The sequence below is a fragment of the Mytilus galloprovincialis genome, chromosome 4 (assembly GCF_965363235.1).
Source record: "Mytilus galloprovincialis chromosome 4, xbMytGall1.hap1.1, whole genome shotgun sequence".
Classification (NCBI taxonomy): domain Eukaryota; kingdom Metazoa; phylum Mollusca; class Bivalvia; order Mytilida; family Mytilidae; genus Mytilus; species Mytilus galloprovincialis.
This window is the reverse complement of record NC_134841.1, coordinates 82,925,164-82,951,720: the sequence shown is the minus strand read 5'-3', so window position 1 is coordinate 82,951,720 and position 26,557 is coordinate 82,925,164. Positions and strand designations below refer to the sequence as shown.

Here is a 26,557-nt window from a genome sequence, read left to right as displayed (position 1 = left end):
ACTTTGAGTTTCATGTACACTGAAAGGTGGAAACACAGGTAGTGCTGATGCCATAATGGAACTAATCAATACTTTTAATTAATCCAATTGTTCATTTGTTAATCCAATTTGTCTCGTCGCCATTATAAAATAGCTACTAATTGCTAGAGAGGTAATAAAGTCGTCTGCACAGTTTCATGGTTTTAATACAACTGATAAACTAATACAAGTTACACACATGATAAGACGCGATTATAACGGTCTGCATCTGTTAAAGTAATTAAGTTCTGTAGTGACCTTAGATAAACAATTTCAATACATTACAGTGGTGACATGATTCGGTTAAGTGTTTTGAAATTCGTCATAGTTTTGATTAAGTTTGTCATGGTTTAGATCCAAATTAATATATATGTGTTTCAGCTCAATATTGATAAAATTGAGAATGCGAATATGCCAAAGAGACAACAACCCGATCAAAGAGCAGACAACAGCAGAAGGCTAGCAACGTAGCGAGATTGTCCCGCACACGGAAGTGGTCCTCAGCTAGCCCCTAAATAAAATTGTGTACTAGTCCAGTGAAAATCGACATCACACTAAACTCCAAAACATATTAATCTGGGACTATTATACTAACATAATAGTCCCAGTATTAATGGAATAACATTTTTAAAAAACATAATAGACTAACAAAGGCCAGAGACTCCTGAATTAGGACAGACGCAATAATGTGGCGAGGTTAAACATGTTTTGTGAGATCTCAACCTCCCCAAACTTATAGCTAATGTAGAATCAAGAAACACATAGCCATACGCGCAGTAAAACTCTATTTAAAAGAAGTCCGAATCTGATGTCAGAATTACGGGGCGCCGAATGGGACTCTTGTGGTTTTGTCGACAAAATTCAATTTTGTACGGACAAAAGTGAGTTTTGTTCAACAAAAACGAGTTCAGTTTAACAAAATTTGTAGCATACTACAAATTTCAATTTTGTCATACAAAATTATCTTTCGGTGGACAAAAGTTAGTTTTGTCATGACAAAATTCATTTTTGTAACACAGACTTTACTTTTGTTACCTAATTTGAATATTGGGCGACAAAAGTCAATTTTGTATGCAAAACAGGTTTGGTTTGGATTCTGTGAACTAATTTGCATACAAAACTGAGATTTTGTCACAACATTCAATTTTGTGTTTATTTTTGTGTAGACAAAATTGAGTTTTGTTAAATCGTGAGAAATGAAAATTTAACACAAAAGTCAATTTTGTGCCACAAGAGTCAATTTTGTGTCACAAAAGTCAATTTTGTCTTCACAGAATTCACAAAATTGTATTTTGTGTGACAGAAGTCAATTTTGTCATGACAAAAATGAATTTTGTCATGACAAAAATGACTTTTGTAATGACAAAATTCATTTTTGTCGACAAAATTCATTTTTGTCATGACAAAAGTCATTTTTGTCATGACAAAATTCATTTTTGTGTCACAAAATTCATTTTTGTCATGACAAAATTGACTTCTGTCACACAAAATTCAATTTTGTGTTTATTTTTGTGTGGACAAAATTGACTTTTGTGACACAGAAGTGAATTTTGTAATGACAAAATTCATTTTTGTCGACAAAATTCATTTTTGTCATGACAAAAGTCATTTTTGTAATGACAAAAGTCATTTTTGTTGTGACAAAATTTAATTTTGTGTTTATTTTTGAGTTTTGTTAAACAGTACGGGGCGCCGAATGGGACTCTTGTGGTTTTGTCGACAAAATTCAATTTTGTACGGACAAAAGTGAGTTTTGTTCAACAAAAACGAGTTCAGTTTAACAAAATTTGTAGCATACTACAAATTTCAATTTTGTCATACAAAATTATCTTTCGGTGGACAAAAGTTAGTTTTGTCATGACAAAATTCATTTTTGTAACACAGACTTTACTTTTGTTACCTAATTTGAATATTGGGCGACAAAAGTCAATTTTGTATGCAAAACAGGTTTGGTTTGGATTCTGTGAACTAATTTGCATACAAAACTGAGATTTTGTCACAACATTCAATTTTGTGTTTATTTTTGTGTAGACAAAATTGAGTTTTGTTAAATCGTGAGAAATGAAAATTTAACACAAAAGTCAATTTTGTGCCACAAGAGTCAATTTTGTGTCACAAAAGTCAATTTTGTCTTCACAGAATTCACAAAATTGTATTTTGTGTGACAGAAGTCAATTTTGTCATGACAAAAATGAATTTTGTCATGACAAAAATGACTTTTGTAATGACAAAATTCATTTTTGTCGACAAAATTCATTTTTGTCATGACAAAAGTCATTTTTGTCATGACAAAATTCATTTTTGTGTCACAAAATTCATTTTTGTCATGACAAAATTGACTTCTGTCACACAAAATTCAATTTTGTGTTTATTTTTGTGTGGACAAAATTGACTTTTGTGACACAGAAGTGAATTTTGTAATGACAAAATTCATTTTTGTCGACAAAATTCATTTTTGTCATGACAAAAGTCGTTTTTGTAATGACAAAAGTCATTTTTGTTGTGACAAAATTTAATTTTGTGTTTATTTTTGAGTTTTGTTAAACAGAAGTGAAAATTTAACAAAGAAGTCTATTTTGTGTTACAAAACTCAATTTTGTATCACAAAACTCAATTTTGTATCACAAAACTCAATTTTGTATCACAAAACTCAATTTTGTATGCAAATGAATTCTCTCATCACGAAGAAGTAAGAAGGCCTCTCATTGGATATAGTAACCGCGGGTCTCGCAGGTTCAAGGATACATCATATGGATTATGCGCTATTCTGCAAAAGACTGAAAAGTAAGTATAGATACCTTATTAAGTATGTATATAGCAAATATAGGACATTTTGTACAATATTGTTTATTCTAATATGACGTCCTTCTTTGGCTAACACTGTGTAATGTATATATAAATAGGATACATCCGACGTCAGTTGTTTTATACGAATTTCGCGAAATCGCACATGTTTTCACCGCCCATCTAAACATTTCTGTAAAAAAATTAGTTGCCATTTATTACAAAAAAAAATCTATAATTCTAAGCTTGTTTCTCTTTTTTGAAATCATATGTACCTGAGAATCACCAAATAAGCTGGAGGTGGAGTACATGTATACCACCAATTTATGTATGTTATATAGTTATCAAAATCATTTAAAAATATATTTTCGGTATACTTTTTTTTCTATGGACTCTCATTTAAGTCCCACCCTATTCAACATTTTCATAAATGATCTACCTCAAATTTTTAAACAGGATGACTGTGATCCCTTGAAAATAGAAGACAAATATTCGAAGTCTCCTATTTGCTGATGATATTTTGATAATGTCTGAAACTAAAGAGGGTCTTCAGTCAAGTTTAAACCATTTGTCTCAATACTGTGATAAATGGCAGGTAACTGTAAATTGAAAAAAAACTAAAACTATGATTTTAACAGGTTGGGAACAAACCCCCCTGGATGGTGATTATACCTGTATAGAGGGATAAACCTTCTTTAGAGGGATAAAATTATCCCTCTATAGAGTGGTATTTGTGTTTGCACTGGATTTAAATTTCATGGTAATATTATTAGTCAGAATGGAAATCTTATTCATTCAGCACAAGAATTAGCCAAAAAATCTATGAAAGTAATGTATTCTATAAAAACATATTGTAATTCGATTCATCAGACTCCTGTAAATTTGTCAAACCATTTATTTAACTCACTCGTCAGACCTATATTAACTTATAACAGTGAAATATGGTATATGGATGCATACTCATCCTTTTATTAAGCTTCAATTAAAGGAGATAAAAATAACAAAAAAGTAGATACTCTTAATTTCATTGACAAAAGTCCACCTGATAAAGTACTAAATAAATTTAATAAGTTAACTTTAGGAGCAAAAAAATGCTCTTGAAATATAGCTGCTCGATCTGAATTAGGCAGCTACCCTATTGATTGCTTTATAAAAAGACAAACTCTTCTTTTTCATGATAGACTATTAAGGGAAGAAACTAGTCCCTTACTAAAAGAGACACTAAATTTGGCAAAAACTTTACATAATGCAGGTATTTATTCTTGGTACTCCTATGTAAATCATGTCAGAAGTCAAAATGATTTAGAAATTGTTAACCAAAATAAGGATAAAAATAATAGGCTAATATACAAACAAAATCTAGAAAACTCCTATGAAAATTTATATAATGATAAAATATTAAATTTACAAAAGAATAGCAAACTCCAACTTTTTAAAAAAATAAAGAAAAGCTATAACTTTGAACCATACCTACTTTCTCAAAACTTTGAATATAGACAACTAATTTCTAAATTTCAAATAAGTGACCACTGCTGATTAATAGAAACTGGAAGATCTATACAGGAAAATTCCCAGAGATTTAAGACTATGTACACATTGTGATGTACTAGATGATGAGTTTCATTTCTTTTTTAAATGTAAAATAAAGGAACATTTAAGAAAAGAATTTTTAAATGAAAATAAATATAATAACTTAAATGATATAGATAAATTAAAACATATCCTCAATCCTGAAACAAAACAGGACACTTGCAAATTAGGCTCCTTTTTAAAAAAATCACTAACACTGAGGGCAGGGAGTCCTTGATATAATTTGAATCTCTTATATATATATTGATTTAAAAAAAAGACAAATTATAGTTCAAAGTGTCTCCGTTGTTTATTTTCATTGTTTTATGTTAACTGTATATTATGTATAATGTTTTAAGCCATTGGTCCATATGGGCGTAAAGTGCTTTTCAATAAAGAAAATTATAATATAAAAAAAGAAAAAAAAGAAAATTCATTATAGAATGCACCACCAAACTGTTGACAGTCAGAAATGCTCATTTATTGTCCCCTCTAAAAAATTATGTGAGATTTTCATACAACTTGTCTCCTTTTTCAATATTTTTATACTGTTCTTACATCATGTACATATTAGAAAATTTGTTTTTCATTTATATTTATTGGTGTCAAATTTTATCCTTTTAAATCAAAAGAGAAAATGAGAATTTTCAGTTAGGACTAAATTCAGATACTAATAGTCAACTTTGAGAATTTCTGTAACTTCATAAAATGACCTGAGATTTTCATAGAATAAGGCCATTATGTCATGTTTATACTGTTCTTACAATACATGTAAAATCTTAACTCATTTAGAGATATATACTACATGTTGAATAGGCAAATTCTACAATTGTTTTCAGTAAATCATGACTGTCAGTGATAGCAACTGTTATTTTTTTCAAGTCATAAGATTGTTACAGACCTTTACAAGCATACTCCATGCAAATTAGTCCTAAATATTACATTTTGTGATTACTTAACACAAGATTTGAAAATTTGAAGTTAAATGCAAATGGAATTAAACTATTTGATAGGAAACAATTGTTGATAAATAATACTCCAAATTGACAACAACACTTCAAATTAGATACCAAGCTAGGCTTTAGAACAATTTCATGTATCATATAATAGTAAAACGAACTCAATTTACATTGTAAAGAAACTTTAATTTTCTATATTTATCTTATCTATTTAGAACTCTATTGCTAATTTCACTTTTCATTGTTTCTCTCACCATGACGTCAAATTTAATGCACCACTTTGAGTACTTCAGGGATGAATTTCTGTATAAAAATTGTCCTGATGAAGCCTGCCTTGCAGGCGATACATGTAGACCACAGCAAATAAAATTGCAGACCATTTGAAGTGTTGTTGTCAATTTGGAGTATTATTTAAATGTTGCATTCATTTGCATAATTTGACAACCCGGCATATCAAGGTATCCACTTCAGGGACTCTATCGAAATGATTCACACAGGCGTTGGTTCACCTCTTGGAGTTTAGTTGTTGATAAAGTTAATGAAATATTTAATGTTTTATATATATTAAAATGTTAATTGAATATTTTATATATAAATTAATAGAAATAAGGTTGAGTCCCCCATTAACAGTTTGATTTTTCCCAACAAAAAAGCTAGGGTCTGCCCCTGTCACTATTCTTAGTAAAAAATGATTTTGCCCTGCCCAAGTTTGCACATGCCAATCTCGCAGATAAATATTGAACAGTCCCTAAATAAAACCACATTTAAAAGAATGTCTGTTTCCCCTCCCCCGGGTCTACCCTTTGTAAACAGACCAGGAAGGCAGGTTCTTTTTTTTTTTTTTTTTTTGAACTGGTAGTGATTGTCATAGCATGGTCACATGAATAGACCACTTTCAAGTTCATCCGTCACTGGAAAAAACTCGTCAATTATACGCGCCTTTATCACCGTCATTTTTGCGTTTAGGGGCGTCGTCACTTCCTCCCAATGTTGAGAGAGTGGTTGGAAAACTATAATTCTATATTGTACGAATTATTCGGCAAATTGAATTCTCAAAATTGACAATCAACACTGCTGTCATTAGGGAATTGTCAGTAAGTACCTACAGAGCAACCATTATTTCTAGTTTATCCTGCACAAAGACGATCACTAAGACGCTTGATGAACGTAAATAGTGCAGGGATACAGGCGAGCTCCTCTATCTGGTAAGTGACGTCATAAAGGAGTGCATAATTGACGAGTTTTTGCCGGTGACGGATGAACTCGAAAGTGGTCCATTGTTTGACTTGTCCAGTCCAGGCCACTTATCAGTTGTTTGTGCTCAATTTTATTGTATTTAATTTTATTTAGATTATCAATCCTTCAGCTTTCAAGCACTTTCCAAAAATTGAAACAAATTATTTTCAGGAAAGGGGGGGGGGGGGGGGGGGAAAGGGAAACAAACATATTTTTAATTTTGGCCTAGCAAGTTTTTAAATATCATATCTTATGAACTTTTAAATTTAATCCAATTCAATTATCGGAAAAGTAATGCCCTTAAATATTGTTACTATGACAGTAAAAATTAATAACAGCTGTGACAACATCTTATAACACATAAGAATTGGTTTATTAATTTAAAACCATCTAAAATATGTATTAAAGATAATTATAAATATTCAATGCATATATTTTATTTTTGTCCTTGAGAGATAATTCCTAGGATATCTGTTAAAGATGTCTAAATTGACCAATAAGGCTAAAAAAAAATTATTATTCATTTCTAGAGACAAATGATACTAATTGATATTTTTCTTCAATTTGAGTAATTTTAAATCTTCTATTAATATCAAACATGCATACCATACTATACTTTTGACAACTATCAAGAACTGATGACCTTTTGCACACAATGTCAAAATTGAGCACAACAACGGATGTTATGATTTTTTTTTATTTACGCAAGAGAACATCGTGAGGATAAGGGGATACAAGTATCTACTAAATTAACACAATCAACTTTGACCACATTTATTTGAAGAACTGGCCCAACTGGAAAAAAGTTTGTTACATTGTCGAGAACTGATAACACTGATAGAGATTACAAAGGACATTTCGTTGAGCCGGCAAATGACGATGGCCTTCTTTAAATAATGGAGTGTATTGCTGCCGAGTAGAGCGAGGCGGAAAAAAAATAATGGTGATTGTTGTAAAAAATAAACAAAAAATAACGAAAACACATGAACTCTTCCTACAGAAGGGACTGATCATTTAACTTTAAAAGGGGGGGGTCATGTTTTTTTTTCTGGCCAAATATTTATTTTTAAGACACGTCACAACAAATTATTTTTTCAAACTTAACAGGGGGGAACTGAACACGAAACATGTGAAATAAAATTGTGAAACGAGAAATAAGATCATAAATATTAAAGCAATAAGTGATAGAAGTTATTATTCAGCCATTATTGGAGATCATGCAGTCATTATCAATGATCATGGATACTTTGAGTCACATTTTAGTGCTGGGCTGACTTATAAATCATTTCTGGCCTACTTTTCAATCAAATGTGTGATATTTTAAGCACGAGAAATTGAAGCTAACTGACACGAAAAATGGGAAATATTTAAGGGGAAACACGAAGCACACACACTGACCCTAACACAAGAAAAGGAGAAATAAAATGTCTAAACACGAAAACACAGTAAATTAAAACAGTTGGAAACCTTGCACGAATATAACCCTTCACCACCCTCTTAACATTATTTTTATGGTATGCATCCTCCCTCAGAATATTTTTTCTTCTTCCTTTGAATATTTTTTTCCCTCAAAATTTAGAATCAATTATATTTTTGTGTTGGCAAACAAATTATAAAAATTAAAAGGCTCTTGAGCAAGTAATCGTCATGGATAATCAGTTGTATAGATTCTGAAATTGTAATTGATAATTTTTAGTAGATTTTCCTATTGAATGCATAAAAATTTTTTTTTTTTATTTTCAAAGAAAGCTTTGCCGAACAATTGAGTTGTGATGAATGAGAATAATGATCCTCCACCACCTGCTAACAACAGTGTGTTGTTGCAACAATTTGGACAGGTAAGAATTTAATATATGAATGAAACTGAACACCATGAGACAGAGTAATTTGTTTGTACATTAAAGTCTGCCTAAACCAACAATTTTGATAACTGAAATTCTGTCCAAACTTTCAGGGATCACTTTAGGCTGCCACTTGGCTTCATTGACACAGTAAAATGATAAAGAACGCACTGAAACATTTACTGTGGGCCAGATAGACGCAGTACCGATTCTAAGGGTGCATGGTTTATCAAACAATGCCTTTACATAATTGCTGTTATCCTTGGAATCTTACTTAGAGGCCACCATTACTATGTATCGCATATTTTGTTGTTGTTGAACTGACCCCTTTTGTCGGAGTTATGTGACTAATTGACTATTTCTTATTATTGTACACTAAGGGAACATTTTGTGGATGCAATTCCTCATCGACCACTAATCCGATTTCTTTAAATTTTTCAGGATCGCTAGTTTCCATAAGTACTACATCATACTGCACCTCCATTTTAATATCAACCAATTTTGTTGGAGTTACATGTATGGGACCATACTGTTCTTATCCCCCCCCTGTACATTGACGGGGGCATTAAGCTTTACCCTTGTCTTTATGTACATGTATATATGAAAAATAGTTGGGTCCTGTTCTATAACTAATGTTTGCCTCAACCAAGGCAAATGATTTAAAACTTATACACAAATGTTTATTACGTACTACAATGTACACAATACAGATCAGGTTCAAATTTAGGTACTGTCACTTTTGCCGTTCTTGAGTTGTGCCCCTTTTTACCTGAGAAAAGATAGTATATGAAATGCTAAGTACCATAAAACACAGATCTTGTTCCTATTTGGGTGGCGTCACTTTCACTGTTCCTGAGTAATTCTCCTTTTCCATTTTGTTCTTGTCCCGATTATGCATGATTCAATCCATTTTGCCCGCATGGACATCCAAGTCCTTTAATACACATTCTTCATTTATTTATTTTCCCCGAGTTGTAGTTTGAATATCCTATAAATGAACAGGAAATGGTTTGGGACATAAATTGAATCATTTTAAGTGAATGGTGCAGAAGCTTAGCAAAGAGGCAAAGATCTATATTTATAGAGTTTCGTATGCACCCCCACCCCCCGTAAGATGACAGGGGCATTAAGATTTACCCTTGTCCATCTGTATGTCCATCTGTCTGTCCTTCCGGCATATTCCCTATTAATTTATTAGTTTAAATTTTACTAATTAAATATTTAATGTTCTATCTATCCTTTTTCTGCCAGTTCCTGCAGACTATTCAACCATTGCTTGCCACTCAATCTTCATCAGCATCAGATGCTTTGTCAATACAGTCTGAAGTAACTCAACCAGAGAGACAGTCACAGATTGCATCACAGACTGAGAGCTCAAAGCAGTCACATCCAAGGCAGATCTTTTCCCCAAGCCGTTTACGTATACCATCGGCAAGGATGGTAAGATAATTGCTTATTTTATGCCGCCTTTTATTGCCCCGTCTTGATGGGTTGATGTAAGTTTTACCTTCTGTTCTGTCTGTAGGTGCTAATGTATGTCCTGCATATTTTCCTCAGCTAATACTTTGGAATTTTCCATGTCCATGAGAATGGTTTGAAATTTGATGTTTAGCATGAGTTGTACTCTATTTTCCAGACATTTTTAGCTCGCCTTCCTCAAAGGTAGGGTGAGCTTTTGCAATCACCTTGCATCCAATAGTTTGCATGATTGTTTCTTAGAGTATTCTGCACAAAATGATTGTTAAGATTTTCAGAAAGATCGGTTGACAGATGTTGGAGTTATGGCCCCTGAAACATGTAGGTTAAGGTAATTAGTTGAGGGATTCAGGTTCCTAGGCGCCTCTAGTTTATATAATTTCATTGAATTTCAGTGTTACATTTTTGTGAACTAAAACGTAAGAACTGTCCATGGGAATGATTAAAAAACGTGCATACAGCGTCAGCATGAGGGTTTGTAATGTGTGTTTTTGCAACTTTCATTAAGGTGGAATGTCAATATCCTGTTCACCAAACTTTTTTTAGGCGTTGACATTCATGTTCTTTGGACAAATCAAAAAAATTTGTTTTTTTAAATTTTATCTTAATTCTTAAACTTCATCAAGAGCTAGTATGTTTTCACGTCTGTCTGTCCATCAGTCACCGCAAATCAGTTTTCCACACTTTTTTAAATCGTGCTTGAAGATATTGATTTGATATTTGGTATATAGTTTAATAAACATGACCAGTTACAGATCAAGTTCAAATTTGGTTTATGTAGGATGATTTTTTGTTGTTGTGGTCCTACTAATAAGGACTTCCACAAAAATTATCAGTTTTCTATACTTTTCAGCGTCAGGTTTATAGTTTTATTATGACTAGTTACAGATCAGTTTTGAATTATGTCCTGGTCTGATGATTTTTGGTGAAGTTATGGTCTTTGGACTTAGAGAATTTATTAATTACACAAATACTGTAAACCAGGTTATTTTCTTGCTGTCTTTTTCTTGCGATTTAATTACCAACTAAATCCACATCGACTGTTTTAAAATTACCATTTTACAATTATAAAGTGAAAAAAGTTAAATACAAAAGCATGTTGTGTCATATTTTCCTGACAATTAATATCTACCTTGAACTTTCTTAGTACATTTTAAGTTCTATTACATCAATGATTTATAATATTTGCATATGCTAGTTCTATAATTGACGCCCGTCCCCTTTTACGGCTTTCATTATACATGAACCTTAGGAATGTTAGCATGTTAACTTTATGAGTATAGTTTTTAGATATGCAATTAGTGTCATTGAGCCAATTCACGTGCAGGCTTGTTAAAACAGTTACACAATTATATGAAAGAAATGACTTGATCAAAAGAGCATCTAATGCTGTAGGTGTTGTGTTTTGTTGTTAAGGTGGTACCTAACACTACAGGGAGATAACTCTGTAAAATCGGCTAAACATTTTAATTATGTTGTGTTGTAAAAGGAATATTAAGCTTTTCCGATTGATCAAAATTGGTGTTTGTCAAATTGCTATATAACCAGTGTAATTTTTCTGACAAAACGGTTGGTTCAATTTTTTTATATTTTCATATTTTAGTTAAAGTGTCACAGAAAATACTTTGACAAAATTTTATGAAAATTAAATGAGCCAAATTTATTGTAGTGAAAGTGTTGGGTGCCACCTCAATCAGTAGACTATTTGATATGTGACAAGAAACCACTGCAGATTAACGGATTGGGGTGTGTCATGATTACATAACATTTACTGTTTTAGTGTTTATTGAGCCAATTAGTCATGTCAATTGATGTTTTAATATTTTAACAAACTTACAAATGATAAACAGTCTGTAATTTCACTTTGTCTTTTTATGAATAATTACAGATAATGTTTCAATTGGGTTCTAGTCTTATGATTTGTAGGTCCTTGGACTTAGAAAAAAGCCCAAACTATCTGTTTTCAGAACTTCTTTTTCATGTAGCTTAAAAATATTGATTTGATATACAGATTTTTGACGAGTCATGTGTTAGTCCGAGTCCATACTTGTCTTTACTGTTCAGGGTTCAACCTGTGTGGTCTTATCAACAAGCTGCACCCATTGAAGCCAGTAGGGTTCCATGTATTGTTTGCAATATATTAAGAATGCTTGATGAATGTTTGTTTTCAGAATTCTAGTGCTACATTGTCCCTTTTGAGGGCAGAGTCTGAAGATGACTTTGTGCAGCAATCAAGTATGGTGAGTATGGTAATGGTAAGTTGAGTATTTATTTGTAAGTTACATTAATTATTATATTATTTCAAGGGAAATCATGTGTAAAAAAACAACAAAATTGTGGCAGGAGACATGTCTTAAGTATTAATAATGGTTACAGTCTCTGTTCACCTGGCCTTTACATGATCTAGTTATTACCATATATACTATAAAAAAAAATCTCATGGCAGGCAGTGTTTTGCAAAAGAGGACAGCTATACTGTAAATTTGTATACATTTTTATTGATGTCATAAATAAGTTGGCATGATAATACAAATTTTCATTTGAAATATTTTTAAACAGCCTGTTCTTAGACGTCCCAAGCGCACAAGGGCAGTGGCGGTTGAAGTCAAGGGAAAGAGGAGGGGACGAGTTATCACAAAAGACGTTGTAATACTGCCTCACACAACATCATCACATCTTGACACCTACACTATGCCTACGTCAAACATGATAACAGAGTTGGCAAAGAGGAACATGGTGGGAAAAATTACATTTTCTCCTGTTGACAAAGAAGATGCTGTAAGGAGTGAAATAAATTCACTTTTTGGGGATTTCAGTTTCGCATATCTGCAGGTATTGATTGATCTTAGGTGCTGCTTGGTTTGATTGTTAATTAGTTAGACCAGGCATTGTAAGACACAAAAAAAAGAAAACAAACATTTTATGTTGTTTTGGCTGATAAAATTGACTTCAGTTGGGTGGCATTAAAGGGAAACTTCACGTTTTTTCACTTATCATCTTATGTTCATAATTCCATAAAAAAAACATATTCACCAAGTTTTATTTTGAATTAAAACTAATAAAGAAGAAAATGGGGAATTATTAATTTTATTCCTTCAAACTTCCTGACTAATTTGACGTAGTTGAAGTCTTTTTGCATGCTGGGAGTGAAATAAATCTCATTTGAGTCTTGTTCGTTAGCCATATATATGATAAGGGCATTTAAAGTGCATCAACGACTTTTAGTGTAGCTATCAACCAACTAAAAACAAGTGATAGCCATACAACTTTTAAAATGAGATTGTAGGATTTATATGCGGATTTTTTATATGAAATTTAGTAATAAAAGTTAATCATACAATAGAACATTTTTATGATGTTTTTACTACAAATATTTTAAACAAACAAATGAAACTGACATGATCAATAGTGTATTAAAAATACATGCTTGATTCTGACAATGGGTATTAGGGCTATTCCATTTAAACATACATCAACCCCCAGGAAGGCACTATGACAATAGGGCAGCCACCCAGAGAAGCATTTTTACAAATTTTGAAGGATTGTCCTCATCAAAACTTTGAAAAGGGCACCCACCACTAGAAGTGGTTTCAAAATGCCTTCCTTGGGGTTGATCTATGTTTAAATGGAATAGCCCTTATTATGTGACACTTTGTGAATGTTGAATGTGTGGTTAAACTCGAGATAATTACTGTGCCTATCCAATAAGCTTTGTGGTAGTAAACTACCTATTGCCTGACCAGTTTAAAAATTGTCAATACAATTTGTCCATTTAAATTGTACAACAGGTATTGTGAGAGCTATTATCAACAGGTGGTCATTTAACTACCTGTAGATTTACCTGGTTTGTTTTTGACAGAGCTAATTTAAATGAATTTAAATGAATGATACATGTAGCTAGCTTGCTTTCCTCATGTTTAATGTCCTGAATGAACTATTCTATTTAGGTATGGGATATTTTACATTAAATACACTATTTGTTCTTTCTAATAAAGATATGTATTGTATATTTATTCATTTTGCTTACAATCACAAATAAATCATTGCTGGTAAATCCCACTTTCATAATGAAGAATAAAGCATTGAAATTTCTATTCACTAAGCCATTTGTACTTTTTTTTGATATATATTGAAAATAAATTTTTAAACAGTAATTCCAATTGAAGTAGATCCTTAATATCAAATGAAACTTAGCATCACTACTATTCCATTTCAGGAATCTTAATATAACATGAAAATATATCCCATTAGAAAACACTACGCCACACATAATTCATCTTGTAGAATTATTCACAAATAATTGGGCTATCCAAAAAAATCCATTTCACAAACACTTTAATTCCATTTAGGATCAAAAACTTAAAATACATCCCACATTAAAAACACCATGAAGCAAACATATATCGCCTTTTTTATAAACTAAATTCACTGATTGAAATTTCCATCTTGACTATTTTGAGACACAAAAAGAAATGGCTTAAAATGTCCCATCTCTAAATAGAATAGTCTATTCTGGACATTAATCATGATGCATGAGGAAAGCAAGCTAGCTATCAGTCATTTAAATTTTACCTTTTAGGAATAGTGAAGATTTTTTTACTGGGTAGTTAAATGACCACCTGTTGATGAGCTCTCACAATACCTATTGTACAATTTAAATTTATTCTGGTCAGGCAATAGGTATTTAAATACCTCAAAGGTGATGGGATAATGAAAGTAAAAGATGAGCATATATTCCATTCTGATCTTTTAATCTTCAATCAGTGAATTCTAGCCATCACGGTTCACCGTTCCAGGTGTGAACAACTATGTATGATAAAGGGAAATGCATTAGCTCACTTTTAAATGAAGTATGACTTCTGATTACTTTTGTAACGATGAAATACTTAATTAATTTAATTGATTAAATTTATAAAAAATAATAGCCTTTTAAACACAGTGTAATGAACTTATAAAAAGGGGGCTAATATACCAGGTAAACCTACAGGTTGAAGTTGAATTTTCAAGAAGGAAGTATGCCATCATGATGAAACTCAATACACGTATGCATTTCGCTTGCACTAGTCCACATGGACTAATAATTGACTCAAAGGTCCAGATAAGATAACTGGTAATACAAATTTAAGACAGAAGCCAGAATCACTATAAGAAGAATATGTGATGTTTTATTAATTCTTAAGTTTTTAAATCAACCATATTATTCATCTAGGTTATGCCAGGAAATAAAAGTCTCAAGAAACCATTTGTTTCCAAGAGTGTCAGGTTTGATGCAACTACCTTGATAACCATGAGCCCACAGGGACGAATGTACATTTTGGCACTAGAACCTGTCCCCAGTGCATCAAGTATAGTAAGTTCTGATAAGAATGCTTATAATACATCCTGCATTGCAGGCACCCTATAGTTTTCACTTTATCCTTCTGTCACCTGTTAACAATTTGTTGTTAACACAAAAGCTTTGAAATCCTTACGAAATACAGACCTGAAATTTGACAGCACCAGAGTTTTACTCAAAATTGCATTTGGTAAATCATGAAAGTTCACAGCTTATTTTGATCTCTGCCAGCGTTTCCAATATATATGGGTTATCATTGCACTCGTCCCTTGAAGACAGCCTTAGAGATTATATGTTCGTATGAGCTCTGTACAGTGATACTGCATAGATGCCAACCATTATGATTTTGGCGTAGTTTTCCGATTTTGCGATAAAAACTACGCTATTACATTCAAAGTGGAATAGTTACAGATTACCAATCATCGTCGTTCAATTTTAAATTTGTAATACACAGATTTTTATCATTACTTTTCCGTCCTGGTCTGGTATTTAGAAAATGCCAATGTAATGCTTTCGAATTCTCGAGAGTTATCAACCAATTGTTGAGTAACTAACTGACTTCCGAAGAGGCAAACTTGCATTTTATGAAGTAGCCTTCCCCCTTTCTCTACTTCTCCTTGACAAAACGAAAATGTACCAGTCGAGAACATCTGAACAATTATTTAATGCTACAGACAACATGTTAAATGACAAATTTTAGTGCACATCACTTAACAACCACTTGTCAGTAATTTTTATTGGTAAATGTAAGTTTATGAATGATAACTGAAAGCTTTTCAAAAATACGTAAAATTTGATAATTTGTTACTGATTGTGTTAAAACAGGGTTGGCATCTATGATACTAGACATATTATCACTCACAATTTAAAGGAAAGTTAAGCAAAATAGCTATAAAACCACATATAAATGCATCATCAGATAATCATAAAACTGGAGATAAATACTGTATACAACAGTGTTGACCGGGTACTAAATGTCCAATATTTTGTTTGTTCTCAGTAAAACATTCAGTTCTTTCTATTTGAATCAGTATTATATTTTGGAAAAACATTAATTCAAACTTTGGCAGTTTTGAATATTGGGACTTTTCACTGAGCACAGCACTGCAAATGTACTGCCTAAATAATTTCATAATGATGTTCATTTTCTGGATGTGTGCTAATGGAAGAGGTGGCTACGCCATGCTATGCGACCCCTCCTTACAAAAATTGATTTTGACCAGTAAAAATTAGCCAACACTTCATATAAACAAATAGACAAAAGCTTTAAAACTGTTTTTTGCAGTCATCCTGAAGATCTATTGAAATTGGCAAAAGTCCAGTAAAATTAAGTTTGGTCCAGTAAAAGTTGTTGATGAACTTGACTAGATGTCCAGTAAGTTTATCTAAAAAAATATCAAATTATGTCCGTTAAAAAGGTCTTTGGTCCAGTGAAGAACCTACTGTTTTCGTACTATTAGTTAAAAGTTTTTGGTGTACTGCACTGCCTAAAATCAGTGGTGGATGTTAAGCCTATAATTGTGCATATTCACTAGTTTCTCTTTAAAAGATTAATGAAATTTCTATTTCATTTGAATTTAAAGGAGAGCGATGAGGATGACAAGGAAAACAACTTGGATGGCATTGAGAACCACAAAGCAGGTGAAATGGAGTGTCATGAAGCTGACAGAAGCACTAGTGTCCATAGAGTAGGTTTTATGGCTTATTTTAATCTATTTGTGCCCCACAACTTGAAGTTTAGTTGCATATTTTTTAACCCTTATCTGTCAGTCTGTCCTATTTAGGGGATAACTATTCCCGCAGTTTTATGCTAGAATGTTTTTACCTGCATCACCTGTGGTGAAAGCAGGTCTAGTACTCACTCCGTCGGTCAGTCCCTCTGTCTGTCAGGTTTTAACTTAACGGGTGGTTTTTTTTCTACAAAGCTTGAGATATTGAGCTGAAATTTGAAATATGAGTCTACTATGATGAGTTACAGATCAAGTTTGCTGTTTGTTTGGGTCAGCTGGTATTTGGCAAAATTACAGCCTATGGATTTAGAAAAAAAACAACAGTTTAATGCAAGAAAGATTTTGATTTGTCTTATGTTTGTTCATGTGTTGAAGATATGTATATTAGGATTTTATAGTTCACGTTAACAAAGTTTAGGTTGACTATTGGAGTACCCTTGGCGTTCTTGTTATATGGAGCTGATCAATTTCCAGTTGCTCTAGATAATTAAGTTTGTTGTATAGTTATTTGTTTTCCAATATACAGACAAGTGTTTGTTTTATTTTCAGACATGCCCAGCTGGTCACACTCTGGAAGGTCTTGGTAGTAACTGTCTTTGCTGTGAGCAAGACAGAGAGTATGCACAGGTTTTGGCTATTGACCGTGAAATAAGAAGAAGAGAGGAAGCAGAAAGGAGGCAAGCTACTGAAGCTGCTGAGGCAGTTGAATTAGTAAGTAATGTATATGCAGTGATGTGTGTGAGAAAGAATTATTCCCACAACTTTATACTTACATTTTTATACGCCCGGGCAATAACTCAAAAACACTTTCACCAATTTCCCTGAAACTTAAGTGAATTGTTATATCTACTGAGGTAAGCTCCCTTTTGTCTTTTTTTAATTTCAGATTTTTAGTTTTGGATTTATGGGGCTTTATTCATAAAAAAAGGGGGGATTTTCAACACTTTGGACAACAACTCAAAAAGGCTTTCACCAATGTCCATGAAACTTTGGTGAATTGTTTATATCTATTGATGTAACAAGTAGCACTTAATAAAATCTGATGAAAACATAAAATTTGTAAAATCTTTAGTTGAATTTAAAACATTAAATTTCTTGTAAAAAATAGGTTCCATGAATGTCATACGTTAGTACTTATTATTGAGTAGTTGCAAGGATGAAAGCACATTAGCAGTCCCTGAGATTCTAACTGTTCCCTGAGGCATATATCATTTTATGATAACATACTTTCATCACCTATTTCCTCATTTAGATCATAACTTTCAGTAGAGTCACTTTCACCATCTTCACTTTCACTGTTTCTTCTTGCTGCTCCTCATTGTCATTGTAGTCTTTTTTGTCATTTTTCTATGCCCGTCGTCTTTCAGACGGGACGTATTATGGTATACCGTTGTCCGTCCGTTGTCCACACTTCAGACAATAACTCATATAAGCTCCCTTTCCATTTTTATACCCCACGCAACGAGTTGCGGAGGGTATAATGTTTTTGATCCGTCAGTCCGTCCGTCAGTCCTGTTTCTTGTCATCGCAACTCCTCTCAAACCACATAACAGAATTCCACGAAACCTTTTTCAGATAATAAGGACATACTATGTAGTTGTGCATATTGACAGAAATTTGCGATTCAATTTTTTTTCTAGGAGTTACGCCCCTTTGAACTTATTTACTTTAATGTACTACTGCAACAGTTTGTCATCGCAACTCCTCTCAAACCACACAACAGAATTTCATGAAACCTTTTCAGATAATAAGGACATACTATGTAGTTGTGCATATCGACGGGAAATTGCAATTCAATTTTTTTCTAGGAGTTACGCCCCTTTGAACTTATTTACTTTAATGTACTACTGCAACAGTTTGTCATCGCAACTCCTCTGAAACCACATAACAGAATTTCATGAAATTTTGTAGATAATAAAGACATACTATTTAGATGTGCATATTGGCAGGAAATTAATTTTTCTTATACAATTTTTTTTTCTTAAACTTATTTAATTTCTCCAATGACAATTTGGGGACGTGGGGTATGTGAGCGTGCTCTGACACTAAGGTTCTTTAATATAAATATAAAAGGTACTTGGTACTCAGAAAGTGTGTTGTGAACAAGATAGAATGTATGGATGAAAAATTAAGACAACAAACTCAGTTAAATTTGAGGTAGCCTTAATAGTGCCAATTTTTTTGTGCATTTTTATTTATTATTTGACAGGGCTCACACTATTTCTAGTTGATCATATAAATTCATTAAAAGACAAGTTAAAAGAGCAACAGGCGTATCATGCGCTAAAGTGCAGCCTTTTATTATCCACTGCCGTGAAAAAAAAGAATTTTTATTTCACAACAGATTAAGTTAAAATTTTGACACACTTTTAAAAGCTGTATGCATTATAGCTTGAACAGTCTTAATTTCATCATTTTCATCCATTTTTTATATTTGGTAAATGCCTTTTACGTGATTGAAAATTGCAAAATTTTTCTTGTTAGTGTTCTAGAATTTGATGTTTCATTTGAACAGTAGTATCTAATCATGTTCACACAAGTGTTGATATTCTCATTCTCAAATTTTAACTTTACTTGCTTCCTATAACAGATAAGATTGAGGAGGCAAACAAGATTGCTCGCTGAGCAAACAGATTCAGATCATGGATTTGAAATAAAGATACGAACGCAAGAGGGAGTCCTGTCCAGAAAATTCTTGGAATGTCAGGACATTCAGGTAAATTTCAGTAAAATATGAACAGAAACAATGCAACTTGAACCCCTTTTGAACAAAGTTGGTTGTGCAGGGTCTGTAGATTTTCTGTTGTATTCTCTACATATTTTATACAAATCATGCAGGAGCTGCTCCATGCGTGTTAGGCAATTTCTTACAAATTCCACAGACAATTTATTGTGTGAATCAACATTTATTTTTAGAGTCCTCCCTTCCAAATTGTCATTACAATGAACATGATGAATATTATAAATGGTTAAAAATGTGACCATATTGTCAATTCTGGCAATTTTGAGCTTGAATAAAACATTCAATAATGTCACAAAATGACGTCACTTTTCATTTTTGGAGAAATCAAAAATGAAAATTAGGAAAATCTTCATTTTCACAGAATTTGATACATAACGGATTCCAGAAGCATTCTGTCAAAATATCAGTTCATTTCTATAATTAACTTTAAAGATATTGGCATCTGAATTTAAATTCCAACGAAATTAATATAAGTTGGGCGTTTCTTTTGTTGGTTAGTATATTTCATTGTTTCAACAAGAATCATGAGCTCTAGGAATTAAATCACCAAATATATTGCAGTGACTATCAAAAGATTTTTTGAATAGAAGTTCATGATATTTTATTTTCTTCGTTAGGTGCTGATGGACTTCATTGGCTCACAGTCAAGTGCAACTGAGTTTTTTACTGTTAGGGGTGCAACAATGGAGATGGCACTAGAGTCGTCTTTGTCAGGCAAGCCATTGTCACACTTTGGGATAACTGGCCCAACGGTGCTAAATTCTGTCTGGATGACAGAAAGCGAGGTAAGAAAACTGAAGTTATATATTTGTACCCTTTTCATTTTAGTGTACTGCTTTATTATGTCCCAACCATGTACAGGATGTGACATATAGTGTTACCCTTGTCCATAAGTCAGTCCGTACATAACACTTTGGTTAAGGTCCATATCTCAGAAAGTAGACATGGTATAGTTATGGTACTTCACCTGTGGAAGTGTCATGGGTAGTGTGCCACGGTTCAGAAACTCTCAGGTCACTTTGACCTACATTTTATGCTTCATTGACTCTGGTTCAGTTCTTTTGAGTTGAGTTTATATCTGGGAAAGTACAATCTATGGGAGGGACATCTACAGGGTGCTGAATGGGACTTGCACTTTTTGTAATCAAAATCAATTTTGTGTTTACAAAATTCAAATCTGTCATTACAAAACCATTTTCGTCTTGCAAAACTATGTGATTCAGACTTGTTTTATGAGAACTTCAATTTTGTAATGATAAAAATTCTTTTTGTAGACAAAATTCTCTTTTGTAGATAAAATTCATTGTTTGAGAAACAAAATCGACTTTTGTGAGACAAAGATATACTTTTTTTGAGACAAATTTTGTCTCAACAAAATAGATTTTTGAGAGTCAAAATTCATTTTTGTTGAGACAAAATTCATTTTTGTGAAACAAAATTCACAAAAATGAATTTTGTCTCACAAAAGTCAATTTTGTCTCAACAAAAATGAGACTTGTTGAGACAAAATTGACTTTTGTTGAGACAAAATTGATTTTTGTGAGACAAAATTGACTTTTGTGAGACAAAATTGACTTTTGTGAGACAAAATTGACTTTTGTGAGACAAAATTGACTTTTGTGAGACAAAATTGATTTTTGTGAGACAAAATTGACTTTTGTGAGACAAAATTCATTTTTGTGAAACAAAAGTGACTTTTGTCTCAACAAAATTGAGTTTTGTGAAACAAAATTCATTTTTGTGAGACAAAATTAATTTTTGTTGAGACAAAATTGACTTTTGTGAGACAAAATTCATTTTTGTGAGACAAAATTGACTTTTGTTGAGACAAAATTGATTTTTGTGAGACAAAATTCATTTTTGTTGAGACAAAATTGACTTTTGTGAGACAAAATTGACTTTTGTGAGACAAAATTCATTTTTGTGAGACAAAATTGACTTTTGTTGAGACACAATTGATTTTTGTGAGACAAAATTGATTTTTGTGAGACAAAATTGATTTTTGTGAGACAAAATTCATTTTTGTTGACAAAATTGACTTTTGTGAGACAAAATTGACTTTTGTGAGACAAAATTAACTTTTGTTGAGACAAAATTGATTTTTGTGAGACAAAATTGATTTTTGTAAGACAAAATTCATTTTTGTGAAACAAAAGTGACTTTTGTCTCAACAAAATTGAGTTTTTTGAAACAAAATTCATTTTTGTGAGACAAAATTCATTTTTGTTGAGACAAAATTGATTTTTGTGAGACAAAATTGACTTTTGTGAGACAAAATTCATTTTTGTGAGACAAAATTGACTTTTGTTGAGACAAAATTGATTTTTGTGAGACAAAATTTATTTTTGTTGAGACAAAATTGACTTTTGTGAGACAAAATTGACTTTTGTTGAGACAAAATTGATTTTTGTAAGACAAAATTCATTTTTGTGAAACAAAAGTGACTTTTGTCTCAACAAAATTGAGTTTTGTGAAACAAAATTCATTTTTGTGAGACAAAATTCATTTTTGTTGAGACAAAATTGACTTTTGTGAGACAAAATTCATTTTTGTGAGACAAAATTGACTTTTGTGAGACAAAATTGACTTTTGTTGAGACAAAATTGATTTTTGTAAGACAAAATTCATTTTTGTGAAACAAAAGTGACTTTTGTCTCAACAAAATTGAGTTTTGTGAAACAAAATTCATTTTTGTGAGACAAAATTCATTTTTGTTGAGACAAAATTGACTTTTGTGAGACAAAATTCATTTTTGTGAGACAAAATTGACTTTTGTTGAGACAAAATTGATTTTTGTGAGACAAAATTGATTTTTGTGAGACAAAATTGATTTTTGTGAGACAAAATTGACTTTTGTGAGACAAAATTGACTTTTGTGAGACAAAATTGACTTTTGTCTCAACAAAATTAACAAAATTGACTTTTGTCTCAACAAAATTGACTTTTGTGAGACAAAATTCATTTTTGTTGAGACAAAATTCATTTTTGTTTCAATTTTGTCTCACAAAAGTTGATTTTGTATGCAAATTAGTTCACAGAATCCAAACTTAACTAATTTTCGTTCAAAAATGACTTTTGTAGCCCATTTATCAAATACGGTAAGGCCTAAAAAAAAAAAGATCTGTGTTACCGGTAACATCATCTTGAAAAATAGGTCAGTAGGTCTCTAAATTTTTATTTCTGATATTTTTTTTTTTTACATTGTTAATGAAATCTGGAAAATTATCATGGTTTTTCTCCAAGGATGGGTCTGTAATTAGTTTCAAATACCCAAAGTGCAGCCATTTGCAATGTTTTTGAAGCACCTGGTGTGCAAATTTCTTGGATTTAACCTATTTGGAATACCTTTTTAACATTAATAAAATGGTTTACTGGCTTTCTGTGACAATAGAGGCAAGGTAAATAAATTATTATGTTGATTAACAGAAGCCTGTGTCAAAAACAGGGTCGGTTGATACCTTTTTTGTTTTGATTAATCTAATAAAATAATTAGGGTCAGGGCTTAAAAACAGGGTCAGTTGGGTTACTGGAAACTTAGATTTTTTTGTCTGCCTAACAATAGTCAAGTCTGTGATACAAAATTGATTTTTTTCATGACAAAAGAAACTTTTGTCCACTGAAAGATAATTTTGTATGACAAAATTTAAATTTGTAGTATACTACAATTTTTATTAAACAGAACTCATTTTTGTTGAACAAAACTCACTTTTGTCCATAAAAATTTGAATTTTGAGTACAAAACCACAAGAGTCCTTTTCGGCACCCCAAAACATCTGGTTTTACACACACATTTTCTAGTTGGCAATGCTTTATCACTGCCTCACTACAACTATAAAAGTTTTTCTAGTCGCTTTCCACAAAGCAAGTTTTAATCATTTCTTCAGTTTACTGATGATATTAGTAGCTTTTAAATGAAAGTATATTTAACAGTGTGTGTATACGCTCGTCTTTTAGAAGGGACGTATTATGGTATACCATTGTCCGTCATCCGTCGTCCGCACTTCGGACAATAACTGAAAAACACTTTCACCAATTTCCATGAAACTTAAGTGAATTATTTATTTCTGTTGACGTCAGCTCCCTTTCGTTTTTTTTTTATTTCAGATTTTAAAGTCATAAGAAACGAGTGACCGATGAAAAATAATGTTCTTCCAATTCTTGAACCAATGCATACAAACATCATAAACTTAGTCTTCTGTGCTCGAATTTATCACTTTTTTCGTGTAAATTTCGTATAATCGTCAATTTTTTTTTCAATCGGTCAGTGTTGTTGTGAAAATATGGCAGGTAATTAAAGTTCGTGTTTTGAAGCCGAAGTTTAACGATTGTCACATGTTTGTCAACAATTGACGAAAAATAAACAAAAAAGCATGGAAATTGAGCACGTGTTTAACATGTATATTCAGATAATAGTTTATTTTAAGGACATCCATGCGTATTGTGGTCACCGGATTTTTACGAGATGGGTCACACTGAGGTCACCTTGCATACGGATAATATGTCGGGGGAATTGCTTGCTGGAAGGAAGCAATTCCAATAAGTAAACTTTTTCTAAATATGAATAAATTAAAGAATTTTCTTCAGAAAAAAGTATATGTACATAAGTTTTATAATGAGAACTATCCATTGAGTTATAAAAAACATATGCATTATTATTTTTTTATTTGAGGTTTCTTATGACTTTTAGTTTTGGATTAATGGGGCTTTATTCATAAAAAAAGGGGGATTTTTAACACTTTGAACAATAACTCAAAAAGGCTTTCACCAATGTCCATGAAACTTTGATGAGTTGTTTATATCTGTTGATTTAAGCTCCCTTTCAATTTTTATAAATTTCAGATTTTACATTTCCGTGTTATGAATTTTTATGCTTAAAAAGGGGGGGATTTTCCAATTTTGGACAATAACTAACACTTTCACAAAATTTTATGCAACTTTGTTAAATTGTTTATATCTATTGACATAAGCTCCCTTTCCATTTTTATAAATTTTAGATTTTACGTTTTCTTAAGAAATGAATTTTTATACTTATAAAAAGGGTATTTTATGCAACTTTGGTGAATAGCCTTAAGGTGGTACCTAACACCTGAACTAAAATTAATTTGGCTCGTTTAATTTTCTTAAAATTTTGACAAAGTATTTACTTTGACCCTTTGACAAAAATATAAAAAAATCAAAAAAATTGAACCAACCGTTTAATCAGAAAAATTACACTGATTACAGATTATATAGCAGTTTGACAAACACTCATTTTGATCATTGAGAAGCTTAATATTCCCTTAAGAACACAACGTCATTTAAACGTTCTGCTGAGTTATCTCCCTGTAGTGTTAGGTACCACCTTAATAGTGCCAAATTTTTTGTGCATTTTTATTTATTATTTTTTTTTTTGGGGGGGGGGGGTATTTGACAGGGCTCACACTATTTCTAGTTGATCATATAAATTCATTTAAAGCATAAAAGACAAGTTAAAAGAGCTACGGGCGTATCATGCGCTAAAGCGCAGCCCTTTATTTTATATTGTTGCACTATTTTTTTTTTAGACAGCTGATAATGGTGAGCAGACATTTGCTGATACTCCAACTATTGGTAGTGCTTCTACTATTGAGACTATGAAGGTACTTAAACCTAGTAGATGTCGAGATATTTACAATAGATTGCAGCAATCTGAATAAATTCTTATTTCTTCACAATTCAAGATTTGATAACTTAAATAATAGAAAAATTAATCGAAATGGGAATTTGTCAAACTCAAAGGGACAACAACCCATCCAGCGAGTAAGAATAAATCACAGGAAGACACATCGGTCTTCAATGAATAGTGAGAAACCATCACACCAAGAGGTAGGACGTAACCGGCCCTGAAACCTTTATGTAAACTGGTTCAGTGAAATGGGCTTCTTTCTAGACTTCACATACCTGCCAACTTTTGAAAATGCCCATGGGGGTTTTAGTGCGCGACAACAATTTCAAAGGTTGCAATTCTTTGCGATGACTATTTTGCGCGTGCTGTTTTGTGGTCTAGAAAAAGTGTCATATTTGTAAGATGAGCGTACATGCCTTTTTCTTAAGTTTATTTGCATGATTCTAGTTATTATATCAGTAGAAAATATGAACATGTAGCTGTAAGACCAGGAATTATTTTCATGTGTAAGAATACTAAATAGTTGTTGACTTTTCCAATTTAAAATTATACACAAAGACGGACCAGCTTTATCAGGTTGGGAACAACACCTAGGGATACCCCCTCAATGTTAGGACATTAAAAACCACTTTTTTTTCAGTACAAATGAGTACATGTAGATCATAAGATGTATAGTTCTTTGGGAAAAGTGTCTTCAAGTAATATGAATGTGTGCTCATTTGTACTTAAAAAGTGGTTTTTAATACCCTAACATTGAGGGGGTATCCCTAGGTGTTGTTCCCAACCTGATAGACCACAAAACAGCACGTGCAAAATAGTCATCGCAAAGAATTGCAACCTTTGAAATTGTTGTCGCGCGCTAAAACCCCCATGGGCATTTTCAAAAGTTGGCAGGTATGTTATCACAAAAAAAGATCAAAGGAAGAATCCACAAAATTGCGATAAATATTGTTATTCTTCTTTTCAGGCCACAATTTTTTCTCACAGGCAGAGTTCTGCCTGAACAGTTAAGATTGAAACTTATTTTGGTCAAAAAAGCTGTCATTGTCGTGAAAGCTGTCAAAACGCGTTAAAATGTTTTTAAAAAAATGGTCATTTATCTCCAAAACTGTTAAGCAGAATATGATGAAACTATGTATAATTGTTCAATAGGCTATGAAGGTGGAATTGATGGGAAAAAATAGTAAGAATTGTTGATATTTTGGCAACCATTTCGAAAGAT

The 26,557-nt window shown here is 32.1% G+C and overlaps 1 protein-coding gene across 1 annotated transcript in view; it reads left to right on the top strand.

The window, feature by feature from the left end:
* Positions 1-2,432: 2,432 nt before the first annotated feature.
* LOC143073767 (uncharacterized) overlaps positions 2,433-26,557 on the top strand; it is a 31,991-nt gene continuing 7,866 nt past the window's right edge. The window contains exons 1-11 of the mRNA XM_076249523.1: positions 2,433-2,802; positions 8,312-8,404; positions 9,659-9,847; positions 12,055-12,123; positions 12,443-12,715; positions 15,093-15,233; positions 16,802-16,906; positions 17,498-17,659; positions 19,539-19,664; positions 20,309-20,476; positions 25,235-25,309. Coding sequence (XP_076105638.1) covers positions 8,339-8,404; positions 9,659-9,847; positions 12,055-12,123; positions 12,443-12,715; positions 15,093-15,233; positions 16,802-16,906; positions 17,498-17,659; positions 19,539-19,664; positions 20,309-20,476; positions 25,235-25,309 — 1,374 coding nt within the window. The 5' untranslated portion in view covers positions 2,433-2,802; positions 8,312-8,338. The remainder of the gene's footprint in view (positions 2,803-8,311; positions 8,405-9,658; positions 9,848-12,054; positions 12,124-12,442; positions 12,716-15,092; positions 15,234-16,801; positions 16,907-17,497; positions 17,660-19,538; positions 19,665-20,308; positions 20,477-25,234; positions 25,310-26,557) is intronic.